Source organism: Arachis stenosperma, chromosome 5, assembly GCF_014773155.1.
Source record: "Arachis stenosperma cultivar V10309 chromosome 5, arast.V10309.gnm1.PFL2, whole genome shotgun sequence".
NCBI lineage: Eukaryota > Viridiplantae > Streptophyta > Magnoliopsida > Fabales > Fabaceae > Arachis > Arachis stenosperma.
The window spans coordinates 3,844,360-3,861,448 of NC_080381.1; the positions used below are offsets into that span (position 1 = coordinate 3,844,360).

At 33.0% G+C, this 17,089-nt stretch overlaps 1 protein-coding gene across 1 annotated transcript; it reads right to left on the bottom strand.

Annotated features, from left to right (window-relative positions):
* Nucleotides 1-11,181: 11,181 nt before the first annotated feature.
* LOC130982880 (high mobility group B protein 2-like) lies at nucleotides 11,182-12,932 on the bottom strand. Its single transcript, XM_057907011.1, has 8 exons — nucleotides 12,774-12,932; nucleotides 12,584-12,631; nucleotides 12,371-12,478; nucleotides 12,210-12,267; nucleotides 12,027-12,071; nucleotides 11,686-11,766; nucleotides 11,543-11,602; nucleotides 11,182-11,449 (listed from the first exon to the last, which is right to left on the bottom strand). The coding sequence occupies exons 2-8, from the start codon at nucleotides 12,622-12,624 to the stop codon at nucleotides 11,438-11,440; spliced, it is 405 nt and encodes a 134-aa protein (XP_057762994.1). The 5' UTR covers nucleotides 12,625-12,631; nucleotides 12,774-12,932; the 3' UTR covers nucleotides 11,182-11,437.
* Between the last annotated feature and the right edge of the window lie 4,157 nt (nucleotides 12,933-17,089).

The window sequence follows — 17,089 nt, forward strand, 5'->3', positions numbered from 1 at the left end:
TATCATTTTAAAGCATTTCCACACACCTTTTTCTGAGTTTTCGGTCTACTCCGCCGTGCTTTCTCCTTCTGATTAGCCATTCTTTTCTTCTCCGCCAGTGCCTCGTTCTGAGCCTGGAGTATTGCCACGATGTCATCTTCCTCATCATACTACTCGGCTCCAGATTCCACAGCAAGCGCCCAAGCTTCCCGGTTTTCCTTCATTTCAGCTTCCCTTCTATTATAATTGGACATTTCCGGTACGGCCTCTTTCCCAACCACATAAGGGTCATTCATCAAAACTACCAGGTGTTCCCCTACAATCCCCGATGCTGGACCTACTGCCCCCTTGGTGCTCCCTGTGGCATCAGCCTTCCCACAAGCCTCTCCCCCCGGTCTACCCCTTCGCTTCCCTATCCCACCCCCATTCAATATTATCTCCAACCGTGGGGTTCCCAGTCGTAGCCCATCCTCTACCATCTGACCGCAAGCCACTGCCTCCCGGCAGTCCGTATCCGTACCACCCGTAGCCACTCCCGACTCCGTTCCTCCATGAGAGAGCAACACCACCGAACCATCGTCCATCACCAGCGTGTTTCTCGCTCCGGCCCCATCCAATCCGGTCTCCTGTAGCGTTTCTTGACTTCCAGACTGAGCGACCCCGATCCTCACCCTCCTACTCTTACTGCCCGAAGTATCCGGTGCCAGACCCAGCGATCCCAGCCTAGCCCCACCTCCATCAGCCCGAGTCTTGGCCGGGACCGATCCCCCTGCCGCCAAACCCACCATCGCGTCACCATCCGTCACCACCACAGGCCTGTCACCCGTGTTCCACTTGGCCGTCATAGGCGCTGAATCCCGAGGGTCGCATGTCGGTCTTCTTCTTCCCACCCCGATAGCGCCGTTGGTGCCAGCATCCGTATCTCTATTCATGCAGCAGCTTTCCAAGGCATCATTTTCTCCAACCCGACCCGCCCGCAATACCCCCTTCCCATTGTCTACAATCAGGTCCATGCGAGGCCCATCACTTAGACCCACTTCCAACCCATCAACAACCTCAACAGGTGGGCCTTGTGTATTTGATTCCAAGCTACCTACCGTTGTTTTTGATGACTCCATTTGGGCCCCAACCAAATTACACTCCCTACCCGACCCATTAGTATTCACCCCTCCTTGCACCATGCTTGTTATCCCATTCCCAACCAGCATCTGATCATGTACTACCGTATCTACACCAGGATCAGCCATTACCATTCTAGGAGAAAAATCCGCACTCCTTTCCGTTGCAATTTTCAAATTCAAAAAATTGTTTCCCCATTCATTCAAGATCTCAGGCCGAATTCCCGCTCTACCCTCCTGGACCTCCTCCACCCTATGCGGCATGGCCTCCAACTCAGCCGTCGTGTCCCATACCTCCACCGTGCTGGAAGTGCGACGACAGTCCGGCAGATCAGCATTGTTCTCATGATGTTGGGTCCCAGCATTCTGTGCCAATTCCCCCGGTGATCCACACGCATCCTTGCCCATCTCCGTAACATGAACGTCGAAGCCACACGACCCAACAGTTAGGCGGAGTCTGTCAGAGATAGGATCAAACCTCCACGTATCAACTAGCACACGTCCAGCCCAGAATGACGTGGCTGAGCGTGTTTCAGCATCTACCTCAATCACGTCCCCCCACTGGCCCCCAATTGCACAGAATGTATCTACCGTCCAAGCATGCAGCGGAACCCCATAACACGTAAGCCACACCCTTCTCCTGTCGCATCGTTCCTGTTCCTTCCAACGGCAGACATGATGAAAAATCTGCGGGATCCCATCTCTAGAGCTTTCCATCGCCTCCTCCGCACTCCGGGCACTATCAAAAATCAACAGAGCCTTATATTTCCCCATGTCACAGATTTTGACAACTTGCGGCCATACCTTCCGGACTGATTCGCTCAACGATCGAACGTTGAGTGCTCTCGTGGCACTCCCAATGACACTCCGATTCAGCCATTCCAAGTTATCCTTTGATGCAGATACCACCAATCCCTTCATCTCCACCATAGTTGGACCCTCGACGGGTGTAGGGGGTGAATTGACTAAAGGCATCTGACCAAGCCCATGACTCCTGTGCTCAGATGATATTAGTTCCCCAGCACGCATCTCTTTGCCATCATTGACCCCCTGCTGCTTGGTCTGAATCCGACTCCCAGCCATCCCCTCACCCGTAGCTCCCCATCCCTTCGACGCGTCTCGCCTATATTTGGCCTCCCCTACAAAAATCTCCGAATCCCTTATTCGCAGGTGATTCATCTCCGCAATCGCTTTCAGAGCTCCTCCCTTCGTGGTGTACCTTATGAACGCGAACAGGTAAACGACTCCATTCCTCATCTTCCTTGAAAGATAGATATCGTTTATCCTCCCCGTCCAAGAGAACCGATCAAATAACTCCCGCTTCAAAATATCACATGGTAATCTGTCCACAAACACACTGAACGAATCCCGTTCCAAGCGCACGTACTCCTCACGATTCCAAACTCTCGGGTCCTTCTCCATTCTGGTTACGATCCCCCTGTTCATGGTTTCTTTCAAAAAATATTTTAATATTTTTAATGTCAATAAGATTTTTTATCATAATATCTGTTATTAAATTATTACAAAAAGTTAAGAAAATAACTATTTCTATCAATTAACAAATATTTTTTGGAACAACAACAAAAAATTTACACAATAAATTGAAAAAATAGAAACAATTTTGTGATAAGAAAACAAAAGAACCATATTTGTTTTAAGAAACAAATTAAGACGCACAACTTGAAACATATATACAGGAGGGGAAAATAAAATAAATAAATAAAGAAAAGATAGAAAAACAAAATAAATAAATAAAAAAACCAATCTAAACTACGCTAAACCCTAAAAAAGAATAAAAGAGCAAAAAAGCAAAAGAGGCCAGTGTGTTTAGAAAGCCTAATTTTCAACTTTCATACAAATTACAAATATCCCTTCTAGACGAAACCAACGAGTTTGTAGATTTAACTAGGTGTATGTATTTTTATTGGTTAACCACCAAAAATATTCCCGGATTATTTAAACACTGACAAAAATGCATTCGAATTTTATTATCAATAAAAATGCCTTCAAATAATTTAAAAACACAATAAAAATACTCAACAGTAAATATATATTTTTAAAAAATATCTTAGAGATTGAATTTTGATGCAATTTTTCGCAAGCATGATTACAAAATTAAGATATTATTATCCTTAAAATTTGGTAATTTTTCGTTAATTATATATTTTTTTATAATTTTTTTGTTAACAACCAATAATCCTTTTAAAAAATTACAAAAAAATATATACTTAACAAAAAATCACTAAATTTTAAGAACAATAATATCTCATTTTTTTAATCATACTTGCTAAAAATCGCATTAAAAATTTGGTGATTTTTTGTTAAGTATATAATTTTTTTATAATTTTTTTGTTAACAACCAATAATACTTTTAAAAAATCACAAAAAAATATATACTAAACAAAAAATTATCAAATTTTAAGAATAATAATATCTCATTTTTATAATCATGATTACAAAAAATTGCATCAAAATTCAATTTCTAAGATAATTTTTAAAAATACATACTTACTGTTGGATATTTTTGTTATATTTTTAAATTATTTAAATGTATTTTTATCGATAGTAAAATTTGGGTGCATTTTTGTCGGCATTTAAATAATTCGGAGACATTTTTAGTAGTTAACCCTATTTTTATTTAATTCAATTAATATGTATAATAATAAGTGGTATTTTTTATGGTTCTTTTGGTTTCTACGGTGAAAATGCATTTAGAATTTGAATGTGAAATTGTATTTAATGCTGCTATGATTTTCTGGAAGTTCACTCTACCGAGGATCAGTCTTTCTAAGCAGTAAAAAAAAATAGTCTATAATATAAAGATAGTTAGGATTTATTATTATGAATAATAAATTTTTGTTAAAATTTTATTGAACCTGTTTGATATAAATAGTAGTCTTATTTTTTATTTTGGTGGGTTAGTTAAAATTTAGGGATAAGTATGATTTTGATTCCTAATGTAGAAGCCGAAAATTGATTTCGTTCTTAATCTTTTTTTTTTGCTCCAAAATGGTCACCAAGGTTTCAGTTTGTTTTAAAATTATTTTTCGGACAAAAATATCCTTCTCCCTTCACCCCAAAATCAACCAAAATCAACCACCACCACTAGTACCAGAACAAAAGCCACCACTACCACCAGTATCATCATGGTCATTATCATCATCATTAGAACTTTCTCTAAAATCAACCAAGAAGCCCAAGCTGAACAAGAATCCACCACTACCACCACCATTATCATCATCATCAACATCAGAACCCACCACCACCCCCACCATCATCATCAACATTAGAATCCACCCCCACTCCCACCTCAGAAAATCAAAACTCAAAAAATCAGACCAATCAAAACTCAGAACCATCAACAAAATTCAAAACTAAAATTCTTCCTCTTTTATTCTTTCTCTGTTTCTTCATTTTCTTTTAAAAAATTTAAGCAATATGCACTTTGAACAATAATCAACAAATTCAGTATTAACAATATTCCAAATTCAAGCCAAATTCAATAACAACAATATTTCACAAAAAATTCAGAAATTCTACAAAAAAATTCAGTTCACAGAAGGAGGAGAAGAAGAAGAAGCGGCGGACGGTGAAGGCGAGGAGGAAGAGCAGTGACAGAGAAGGAGAAGAAGAAGTGTCCGGTGAGGGTGATGAGGAGGAGCAGTGGCGGATCACAGGCGGCAGGGCGGCAGTGCGACGGTGCGGCGATATGGCAGTGCGGAGGAGAAGAAGAAGAAGAAGAAGCGGCGGCCGGTGAGGGTGAGGAGGAGGAGCAGTGGTGGATCACAGGCGGTAGGGCGGCGGTGCGACGGTGCGGCGGTATGGCGGTGCGGCTTCCCTTCCCTCCCCTTTTTAATTGAGTCCCTGCACTATTTTTTTTTCAATTAAGTCCTTCTTAGTAGTAATTGGCTTAATTTTATAGGAACCCAACTAAAAAAAAATTGGTATAGGGACCTAAATAAAAGGAAAAAAAATGTAGGGACCCAATTAAAAAAAAAAAATTAGTGCAAGGACCTAATTAAAAGGAAAAAAAGTATAGGGACCTAATTGAAAATTTTGCAAAACTATAAGGACCAACAGAGTAATTAAACCTTTCTTTAATGAGGGGTAGTTTGGTAATAAAAAAATAAAATTGATATAAAAGACGATTTTAAAACAAACTTAAACTTTAGGGATCATTTTGTAGCGAAAAAAAGACCGGAGACAAAATCGATTTTCGGCCTCTATGTTGGGAACCAAAATCATATTTATCCCTAAAAATTATAATTGACTTTCTTAAAATATTGAATACACTCAAAAATAATAATTAGTTAATTTTTCTATCAAAAAGAATTCTTCTTCTCTGTACATGTTTTGACTTTTTATTCTTTGTTTTCTATTATTCTTTTTTACTTCTCTTAAACAATCTCATTTGAGTAAGTTTCTATACGGTCTTAAATAAACCTCCCCCTATTGATCCTAATAACAATCCAAATCAACTTCATAAATCCCCTTATAATAATATCTCTTCACTCTTAATTGATAATCATCATTACAAGGTCTAAAATTGAAAATTCTAAACCAAAAGCCTATATCACTAAGACACCTTCTGATGTCTAAAACAGCCACCTAAGAATTCCTCTACTCCATTAGCCATTTTACATTGGAAGAATACGATGCAAGAAGAATATAAGAATCCTTTTACTCCATTAGCCATTTTACATTGGAAGAATACGATGCAAGAAGAATATAAGAATCCTTCTACTCCATTAGCCATTTTACATTAGAAGAATACTATGCAAGAAAAATATAATACGTTGATTAAAAATCAAATCTGGACTCTTGTCTCCAAACCTGATAATGCTAAGATCATCGGTTGTAAATGAATCTGCACCATCAAAAAATTTTCTGATGGTTCCATTCAAAAGTACAAAGCTAGATTGGTGGCACAAGGCTTCCATCAATCTGAAGGTTTTGATTTTAAATAAATTTTCAATCTTATTATTAAACCAATTACAATCAGATTAGTGTTGAGTATTGTTTTATCAAAAGATTAGATTATTAGACAATTTAATTTTAATAATGCTTTTCTTAATGATCATCTAAAAGAAACTATTTATATGCATCAACCAGTTGGGTTTTTCTGATGATTCAAAAAATATTGTATGCAAGTTAAACAAGTCCTTATATAGTCTGAAATTGGCCCCTCGTGAGTAGTTCTTAAAGCTTAGCAAAACTTTAAATCTATTTAGTTTTTATAGCACAAAATTAGATACATCATTGTTCATTAAGCATGGTTCTCATTATATTATGTATATTCTTTGTTATGTTGATAATATTATAATAACGGGTAATGATTCCGTTGAAATAAATGCTATGATTCAGAACTTAAACAAAGCCTTTACTTTAAATTAAAAGACCTTGATGAATTATCATACTTTTTTGGTATTGAGGTTCAGCGAAATAAAACTGGGCAGCTGCACCTTTCATAAACCAAGTACATTAAAGATTTCTTATCTAAACTAGGGATGAGTGAGGCTTCTTCCATGTCAACTCCTATGATCTCATCCTTACAATTATTGTCTACTGGATCAGAACGTTTTGAGGATCCCAAACTCTTCAGGTCAGTTGTAGGAACTCTACAATATGTTATTATAACCCGACTATACCTGAATTTTGCTGTTCAAAAGGTCTCTCAATTTATGCACAGATTTCTTTTGGCCCATTGAAAAGCTGTGAAGAGGATACTCAGATACCTACAAAGGACAAAAGACCATGATTTACTTCTACATAAATGCAGAATTACAAGTTGTATGATTTTTTTTTATTCAGATTGGACATCAGGTTTATAATATAAGAGGTCTATTTCAGGTTATTGCATTTACTTGGGAACTAATATGGTTAATTAGTTTTGTAGGAAGCAACCAACTATAAACAGGTTATCTACTGAGACAGAATTTTAAAGCCTAACATCGTGTGAAACAGAAGTGACTTGGGTTAGAAATTTACTTGATGAATTGAAGATTCCTTTGACAACTGTTCTAATGATTTTTTGTGGCAACATGAGCACCGCTATGCTCACAGTAAATCATGTACTACATAACAAGACTAAACACTTTTAGCTTAACATTCAAGTTGTTAGAAAGAAAGTGAATAATAAGGCTCTCTAAGTGGTTCACATACCAGAACCAGAACAAATTTTTGTTAAATTCTATTAAGTCTGTTCAGTATAAATAATAGCCTTACCTCCTATTTTAGTGGATTAGTTGAGATTTGTAATTAATTTTCTCAAAGTATGAAGTGCACTAAACAATAATAGTTAGTTAATTTTTTTGGGTAAAAAGAATTTTTTTTTTCTTTACATCGTTTCAACTTTTTGTTCTTTGTTTTTTATTTTTTATTTTTTACTTTTTTTCAAACAATCTCATTTGAGTTTCTATACACTCATGGTTTAACATGAAATTTTTTAATGGAAGAGTTCTTAAATCTAAATCTAGTATAATTAAGCTTAATTATGATGGTAATATAAAAGTATCGATTGAAAATACTAATTTTGGGTGGTGTTTATACAATAATTCTAATAACTAGGCGATAAGAGGAACAGGTCGAATTGATAGTGTAAATATCATCAAAGTAGAACTTTAGAACATATTGAGAGATTTATATTATGCTTGTAAATTTGGAATCAAGCTTGTGGTATGTGAGTTTTACGATTCTAAAACGTATGACCTAGTGTTTGGATAGAAATAATCTAATCGACATTATTATAAAATAGAAATTGTTAAAATGATTTTTTATTTGAAGATGAGAGCATATTGAAAAGTGAGGTTTAAACTCATATCAATAAATTCTAATAAAGTTGCATATTAGTTCGCTAAAGAGGGACTAGTGCGGTTTGAATACAACTTTTAACTACATTATTTTCGCTATTAATACAGGTCGTTTGATAATTTTTTTTCTTTATTGTTGCCTCCTTATTTCTCTTCTTTTTCTTTTTTTCTTTATTGCTGTTCACCAAAAAAAAAAAATAACAAGCGGTAGGTTGGATGACAAGAATTTTATACTCTAATAAAGAAGGCTTGAGTTTTAAGTTTTAAAAGTAGTAGAATATTTTTTTAACGAATTATATATATGATAAAAGAATATTTAGGAAAGAAAAGTTGTGCATCAAATTCCTCCCAATTTTCATTATACAATAAGAGATAATTGATTCTTTTATTTATTAAATATGCGATTAATCAAGATGGTAAATATCTTATACTACCATTATTAAGAGATCTTGGGTATGAAATAATTTGGAAACTAATTAGTAAATAATATCAAGCAAATTATCATTTGATTTCTATATTTTTATTATTTTTTATATTTTATTTGAATAAAATGTGAATATTTTTATTCACAGTTATATTTTAAAATTGACCAGTTAACTTCTTATATTAAAGTTAAGAAATATCAATATGTTGAATTGTTCATATTCCGTTGGGAAGCCAGCAAAATATCTTAATAATGCAGAAATGCATAAATATCTCAAATTATAAAAATATAAAGAAAAAGAAACATAAATAATGAATCATTACATAACATGCAGCAAAATATATTATATTATTGGAGATGATTACATTATTGTATGTATACCACATGAAGGGGCCACGTTGAAGCTACTGCAATAATCAAGTGCTAAGAATCCATACTACGTTCATAGTTAATAATTCACAATTTAGCACAAAGATAGCATGCAATCCAAAAGCAACGTGCCATAATAAGTAGTTTCCTTGGAATAGAGCTAGGCAAATTGTAGTAACAAGAAGTTTTATTTACATTTAACCTTTAACAATTTTGGTAAGATTAGACAATGTCGTTACGTGAGCTAGAGCTCATAGCAACTGAAGCTGCATGTATTTTTCACATCGTGAAACATGTTGCTATTTGATATGTAGACCGAAGGTTCAAAATCCAAATTAGTTAGCTGGTAGTAATGAACTTGCATCGTGCCTACTCCTATGAAGCAATTCAACTATGTAGGCAATCCTCATGCTTATCACTTGCCCTATTCACTTTCAAACCCATATGAAGAGTTGTGTTTGTTTCTAAGAATAGGATAAAAAAAATATTAGAAATAAGACACAAAAGATAGAGACATAAAATTTTGTGTTATTGTATTTTATTTGATAATAAATTAGAACAAACTATGAAAATTTGATTTTTTTATTTTTTTATTCAAAAAATTTGAGAAAAAAAATATAATTATAAAAACTTAACAAGAATAATAAAAAAAATAAAAAATAAGTTGTGTCTCTTATTAGTGTTTCTGTATCCTCAGGAGTGGAATTAAAAATTTTTTTGGGAGGGGCCAACAAGAAAAATATAAGTTAAGAAGAAAGAAAAATTAAAAATTAAAAAGGAGTTAAACTAAAAAATTAGAGAATTATACATACACCTTATTAATTTGGGGAGTCATTGCTCCCTTCTTATAACGTAGCTCCGCCACTATGTATCTTTCTTGTTAGATGGACATAAAATACATTAATTCATTATCTTTAGATACAATGTCTCTCTTTATGTCTCATCTATTAAACACGATTTTGTCCCTCTCTATGTCTTATCTTTGAAAACAAACGCAACCAAAGTGATGGATTAAATATTAAATCTCATGAAAGTAATATTTAAAAAAGAATACTATATGCGGCAAAAGGAAAGAAAATCCATGGACCGACCCCATCGTCTCCACCCCGTAGGAACTACGAGATCACCCCAAGGACGCCTTCGGCATCCAGGGGTCGCGGACCGACTATAGAACCCTGTTCAAAAAGCGGAACGCATTAGCTATCCGCTCTCAGGTTGGGCAGTAAGGGTCGGAGAAGGGCAATCACTCATTCTTAAAACCAGCATTCTTAAGATCAAAGAGTCGGGCGGAAAGGGGGCTCTCCGTTCCCGGTTCTTCTGTAGCTGGATCCTCCGGAACCACAAGAATCCTTAGTTAGAATGGGATTTCAACTCAGCACCTTTTGAGATTTTGAGAAGAGTTGTTCTTTGGAGAGCACAGTACGATAAAAGTTGTAAGCTGTGTTCGGAGGGGAGTTATTGTCTATCGTTGGCCTCTATGATAGAATCAGTCGGGACCTGAGAGGCAGTGGTTTACCCTGTGACGGATGTCAACGGTTCGAGTCCGCTTATCTCCAACTCGTGAACTTGAAAAATAATCTTATAAATCATTGAAATTTTTTAGCATAATAATGGTGATAATTCTTCAAAGTTTTAAAATTTATTACATTAAGATAGACTATTTTTTCTTTCAAGGAGTATATATATGTGTTACATAATACATAGGACTACTCCTCACAGGACACTATTATTGATTCACATTTTATTAATCCGCGGATGAAGTATAAAGTCAGTCTAAATGAGTTTCACACACTTTTTGGAAATCATTTTTTTATTTTGTCATCAAGAAAATTGGATGAAAACGGCAAATTTCAATCACTGCATGCGGCCAGTGTAGAACTGCATGGTGCATGAAATATTTATATGAGTTGGTAGGTCCGTTTGATTCAATATGTAAAAGGAACAGAATATTCACTATCGCTTCGGTAAACGACAAAAGAGTTCGCTTACTAAAGTTCAAAGGCTTTGACTATCCGTACAACGAAACAAAAAATTCACCTAGAACTGTATCATCGCTTATAAACTACAAAGTCAGAAGGAAACTTTATAAAATGTTTCACAGCAAATCCCAACAACAAAAGACAAAATCTCCATTCAAAATTCCTAGGAATTGAGCAATTATGATCTATAAGGATAATAGTAAACTCCGGGCAAATTACCCTCCGACCATGGACAATAGTGAAATTTACAAACTCTTAATTTTTAGTTTTTTACCATTGAATCGGATAGCCAAAGATAACATTTGAAGACAAATTATTTAGCAAAAATTAAGAACTTCATACGTTTACTAACGATTACTTATCATTCATATTAAAGAACTTGGTGTAAAATCATATCAATTGTTTGATCATAAAGCACATTTCACAATTAGATTTTGTTTCAAATTTTGTGCATTAATTTCCAACTTTTGATGTGGCTTGGGCCTTCTCAAAAGATCCAAAAATGAAAATAAACGATGGGAAACTGTTTCTGTATTTGATAATATGAATGGCAGAATGATAAGTACATGATGATGATAACCAACTTAAACCATAATAACAAATTTAAAAATAAGAAACTACTATTCATCAGAAACAGCCGAGGCCTGAGCGCAGCAACACTGAACGAAAGCCATATTCTAAGCTATAAACTATTAATCGATGATTAATGAAATTATTTCCAACCACTCCAAGGCCTCTTCCTTCATCACTCCAGCTACTTCACTCATCCTCCTACAGAATAACAAGTCAATTTTGTTAACAAAAAGTAACAGTTAATGTCAGAATCTACTTCATAATTGAAAATAAATTACAAAGCTCCATTACCTCCTCATCATCATCGTCATTCACCTCAGATTTCGACTTGTCAGAATCTCCACCTTCATTCTAATACATCAAAAAAGTTCAACTATAGAATTAGTATGAACCACAATATAAGAGAGAATCACAATATTGAGTTAAATTATTACCAGTCCTTTGTTGTAGGCCCTGATATCCTCATCATATGCTAGTTTGTTCTTCTCAGCTTTTGCTTGGTATGGAGCTTTTTCCTGAAAGAAAATAATAATAATGAATTAGAGAGTAAATCTTAAAACAAACAACGATGATAAATTGATCACAATAATAATAATAATAATAATAATAATGATAATGATAATGATAATGATAATGATAATGATAATAATAATAATAATAATAATAATAATAATAATAATAATAATAATAATAATAATAACAGCAATAGCGGAAATAATCTTTATCAGGAGGGGGAAAATCAAAGAGAAACAAAGAACAGGTTTGCTTTGCTCACAGCATCGGACATGGATTTCCACTTTGCGCCACCAGCTTTTCCAACCTAATCGAATTATTTCAAGGAGACATTAGCCGATCCGAGCAGTAAACAGCATTCAAATTTTGAAATCTCAGATCAAAGAAGAAAAACGATAACAGAAAAAAAAAATAGAGAACAAAAAATTTAAGATCGATCACTCACAAGAGCAACGGATTTGTTGTTCGGATTCTCCTTCTTATACTCCTCTCTGAAGTCAGACCTGCGCAGAACAGAACTCAACGATCATCATTCAGCATCATTCAATAATTATCAGAAGAAAACAATTCGGAAGTGGAAAACAGTTTAAGAAAACCGAACGGTACATGAAAACGAAGAAAGCAGAAGGAGGCCTCTTAGGCTTGTTCGGATCCTTCGGAGCAGCTTTCTTCTTCGCCTTCTTCGTTCCGATTCCACTGTCCTTGCGGCTCAACCTAACGGATCACAAAAAAAAAAACACGAATCAAATCTCGTATAAAAAGAACAGCTGCAAAAAAAAGGAAGGAATCTCAGAGCACGAGAATGCGGTTAATTCTGACCTGTTGTCAGCAGCTTTGACGTTAGTCCTTGCCTTCGGCATGTTGAACCTGCAGAGAGATAGAGCAAAGGAAACAGTGAGAACGAGTGAAGAAAGAGCGAGAACGAGTCACAAGAGAGTGACTCAGAGGCGGTTAGGGTTTGAGAGCGAGTTGATTTGAGTCTCGCTCGTTCACTCGCTCACTGACTCACCTTGGGAGAAAAAGAGAGAGAGAGTGTGTGTGATAGGATCTGGGGGAAGAGAGTGGGTGAGGAAGAGAATGTGTTGTGCTGCGAATGCGAAGGGTTGTGGGTTGAGAGTGGGGGATAAGAAGGGGAAGGAGGGAGTGGCACAGAAGGAAGGAAATTAAACTTTTGTGACGCGTTAATGATTTTTGTTATGTAAATATTAGGTTTTAGCCTAAAAAGGTTATAAATTATTATTTTAGAATAAAATTATTTTTCATTAAAACAAATTATTTTTTTTTTACAATTCAAACAAAAACTTAATTGAAAAATTAATATATCAATTATTGAGAATTAAGTTTTTTTTTCTTTAATTAAAAATTAGTTTATTCAATATTCATCAAAATTAAAAACCAATTTTATTATTTTTTAATATTTTTGTTAACAATTATTTCAGGTTATTTGTTAATAATACATAAATAAAAATATCTTTAACAAAATCATTTTTAAATATTTTAAAAATATTAGATAAATAAAAATGATTTTTTGATATAATACTCTTATGTCATTAGAATATTTATTGGTCAAATATTTTTTATTAAAATTTAATTTTAATATATTATTAATATAAAATAAATTTATATGTATATTTAATTATATAATGTTATATTAATAAAAATAATTATTTTTTATATTATTATAAAAAAATAGATGTGATTATATCAAATATTAAACTCTTTTTATTATAAACAAAAATTGTTAATAGATAATTTAAACATAAAACATCTGCTTAGCCTTTAGGTTTCTAGAAGTAGAATTTCAATTGGGCTCAGTTCAGTGGTTTACGCGGGATATTCCAAAATTTCACGCCACGTGAGCAATCTGGAGTGTGGCGCTATTTGCTCCCGCTTTCGTTTCTCTCTTTTTTTTTTTTTTTTTTTTTATCTGAGTGTTGATGACTTGTGGGTTGACTCCTTAGTCCTTAGATAAGAGTAGGAGGGGAGTGGGACCCACAGACTCATACATTTCACATTAGGTCAAAATGTTACCTCCAGATTAAATAGACCTTTTAAGGCTTTTTTAAAGGTTTTTGGTCAACGACCATTAAAGGCCTTAACTTCAACAATTTGGGTTGACTATGAAAACATAAGATATTGTTTACAGGCTTTTTAGACTTCAAGTGGTTCGTTTCAGATATTAATAAGAACAAAAAGTTTTTTTTTTCTATACTTTTAATTTACGAATATCATGTATAGATTAAAAATTGATTACTAAATGAATTATTATATATTTATAAGTTATTTTACAAATTTTTAATATAATTTTATATTTTAAATATGTATTTTATACAAATAATTAATTAATAAACTATTCTTAATGGCGCTTTTTATTTTTGATATGGAAGAGAGGATTGAGTGATACAACATTATGAAGAAGAAGGATACTTTTCATATATGTGGTGTCAATAGTGTTTTAGTAGAAATTGGAGGATCCGTTTTGAGTTCAGAAAAAAAATAAAAAATAAATAAAAATTCTAATTGGAGGATCCGTTTTGATTTAAAAAAAAAAAAAACAAAACAAAACTAATCGGACGGTCCGATTTATGATTTTGAAAATAAACAAAATTTTAATATTGAAATCGGACCGTCCGATTTTTATTTTAACAAATAAAAAAAATACAAATCAGATCCTCTGATTTGGGGTTTATTTTTTTCTTCGAACAAATCGAACCTTCTGATTTGTAGTTTATTTTTTTCATCAAATAAATCGGACCATCTAATTTGAATAAAACACCATATAAAAAAATATATAATTTTTTAATAATAATATATTACACATATATTTAATCAATATAAAAAAAATTAGCCTCTTAATGGATATGTAATATATTTGATTTTAATTGATATGTCAGCGAACACAAATATAAAATATGACGATTTTGAATAACAATCTCAAAGGTTAACTATTAAAAATTTTGGATGGAAAAATACTTTAAAAAATTATACATATATTAATAGTAAGGTAGTGTTTGGTATGGAGCATTAGACTAACATTAAAAAATTGAGATTTAGTATTATGTTTGATAATTAAAAATTAAAATTAAAATTTTAATTTTAAATATCTCCAAAAAAAAAATAAAAAATAAAAATTTTTAGAATAAAAATTAAAACTTAAACAAATAATTTATTTTTTAAAATATTTTTATTTTAAATTAATAATTTTAAATTTATTCTCTATACAACTCTAATTATGGCTGGTTCAATTCTTTTACCACCACTTCTATTCCATCGTTGCCGTAAACACCACTACTTTTTACCTGTTACCTTTCAACTCTTCCAAGAGCAAAACTAAAAAATTTTGATAGTAGGAACAAAATCTATATAAGGTGACAATAATTTTTATAATAAAAATATGATGTATTCATAAAAAAATTAGCTATCGAATCATTTATTAATTATTATGTATTTATATATAAATACGTATATTGTTTAACTCGTCTTTAATACATATTTTATATTTCAATATATATTTTATTGGAATCGTTATTCTATATGTACATGTATTATTGTTATAATTATATTTTATTATTGTAAAATATAATTAATTTTTAAAATATTTAATTTACAAATTAAAATATTAAAATATTAATTTAAATAATAACATATAATTTTTTGACAGTACAATCGAATTTTTTCTTTTTCTATATATATCACTAAACAATTATTTAGGAATTCACTTTCCAACAATTAAAAGTCGTTAACTCTTACTGATATTCATAGTTAAAAAAGTTATTTCAATTAATGCAGTTACGACAGAAAAACTAAAGCTAATTTAAAAAAATACTCTTTCGAGTCGATTTCTAAGAAAGAACACCAATTTTAAATTGATTGTTAAGTATCGAAAGCTGAATAAAAAATTATTATCGGGTCAAACTTAATAATTCAATGGAAGCAAATAAATATTGTTGTTGTGCACTACTCAAGAGAAATCCAAAATGTAGTAGAGGCACTTGTTCCCGCAACAATACACTTAGAATCGTCCTTGCTCTACTCCATCTCTCCTCTACCACCACATTTCTGCCAACATCCTTCTTTTCAATCGATCACCACCAATATCAATAATATCAACAACAACAATAATATCATAAACATGTCTTAAAATTAAAACAAAGGAAAAAGAAAAGAGAATATAGAAGAAGAAGGAAGGACGAGGAGACAGCAACACAAAAAGAGAAGCTGTCGATACCAAAAATGTGATGGCACGGGTCACTGCGGTTGCAATGTGGGTGCTGGGCGATGAAGTCGAAGGTAGTGAATGCTACCTGCGACGACATCTGGACTCAAAAGGAATCATTGTTAGTGGTGGAGCTTAAAAGTGGCGAGGCTTCTGAGAGTTGTCAAGTAGTTGTGCAATGGAGAGAGAGAGAGAGAGAGTGGCGACCTCTAATGACGTGGGAAGAAGTGACATTGAATTTGTGATCTCTAAAAGTCTTTAACGACGTGATTAAAAAGCGTTATCGTCATTGTGACGTGCTTTATTGGAGGTGATCGTCTTCTACACCAATTTTTACGGTGCTACTGACGGTGAGATTGAATGAAGGTGATCTTCACAACTCAATCGTAGTTTCAGGATAAAAAGAAGAAAGGAAGTGTAGCAAAATTGGATTACGATAGTTAGGATTTTATTTTAATGTCGAAGTATAAATAAAGGTATTTCAATATATAATAATTTCAGCTTCTGCTTTTATCTTAAATTAAATAGGATGCTGAAACATAATTTAATTTTATATATTTTATACTAAATACAATACAATATTTAAACTTAGTTTAGTCTCTCTCTCCTAATACTAAAAGAAAAATCACTTTTAGCTGCCATTTATTTTATTTTTAGCGGCAAAAAAGTAGCCACTAATACATGTACCAGTAATTAGACATTAGCCGTCTTATACTTTGTCGCTAAAAGATTTTAGTGGCAATTATAACATTTGCTGGCAAAGACCTTTTTAATGGCCGCAAAAAGTATATAACTTTTAGCGGTCATTTTCTTGGCAATTTATATGGCTACCAAAAATAATTCTAAAAGTGCAATGTTATTCATTTTTAGCGGTCATTACTATTGCCGCCAAAACGCATTTTACCGACAATTTATATGGCCACTAAAAATAATTCTAAAAATATAATGTTATTTATTTTTAGTTGCCATTACTATTACCGTTAAAATCTTAAGGCTTTTTTTAATTATATTATACTCATTTTCTTAAAAGTAGCGAACTATGTTGTGACAAGAGCAGCAGCAGTGGTTAGAAGACCTTGACAACGTAAATCTAAGATGAACAAACAATG

Coding starts and splice junctions, on each gene's coding strand:
- LOC130982880 (XM_057907011.1), bottom strand. CDS start 12,624: ATGCCGAAGGCAAGGACTAACGTCAAAGCTGCTGACAACAG. Junction 12,072..12,209: donor ACAACAAATCCGTTGCTCTT/GTGAGTGATCGA, acceptor TAATTCGATTAG/GTTGGAAAAGCTGGTGGCGC. Junction 11,767..12,026: donor GGAAATCCATGTCCGATGCT/GTGAGCAAAGCA, acceptor ATTTTCTTTCAG/GAAAAAGCTCCATACCAAGC.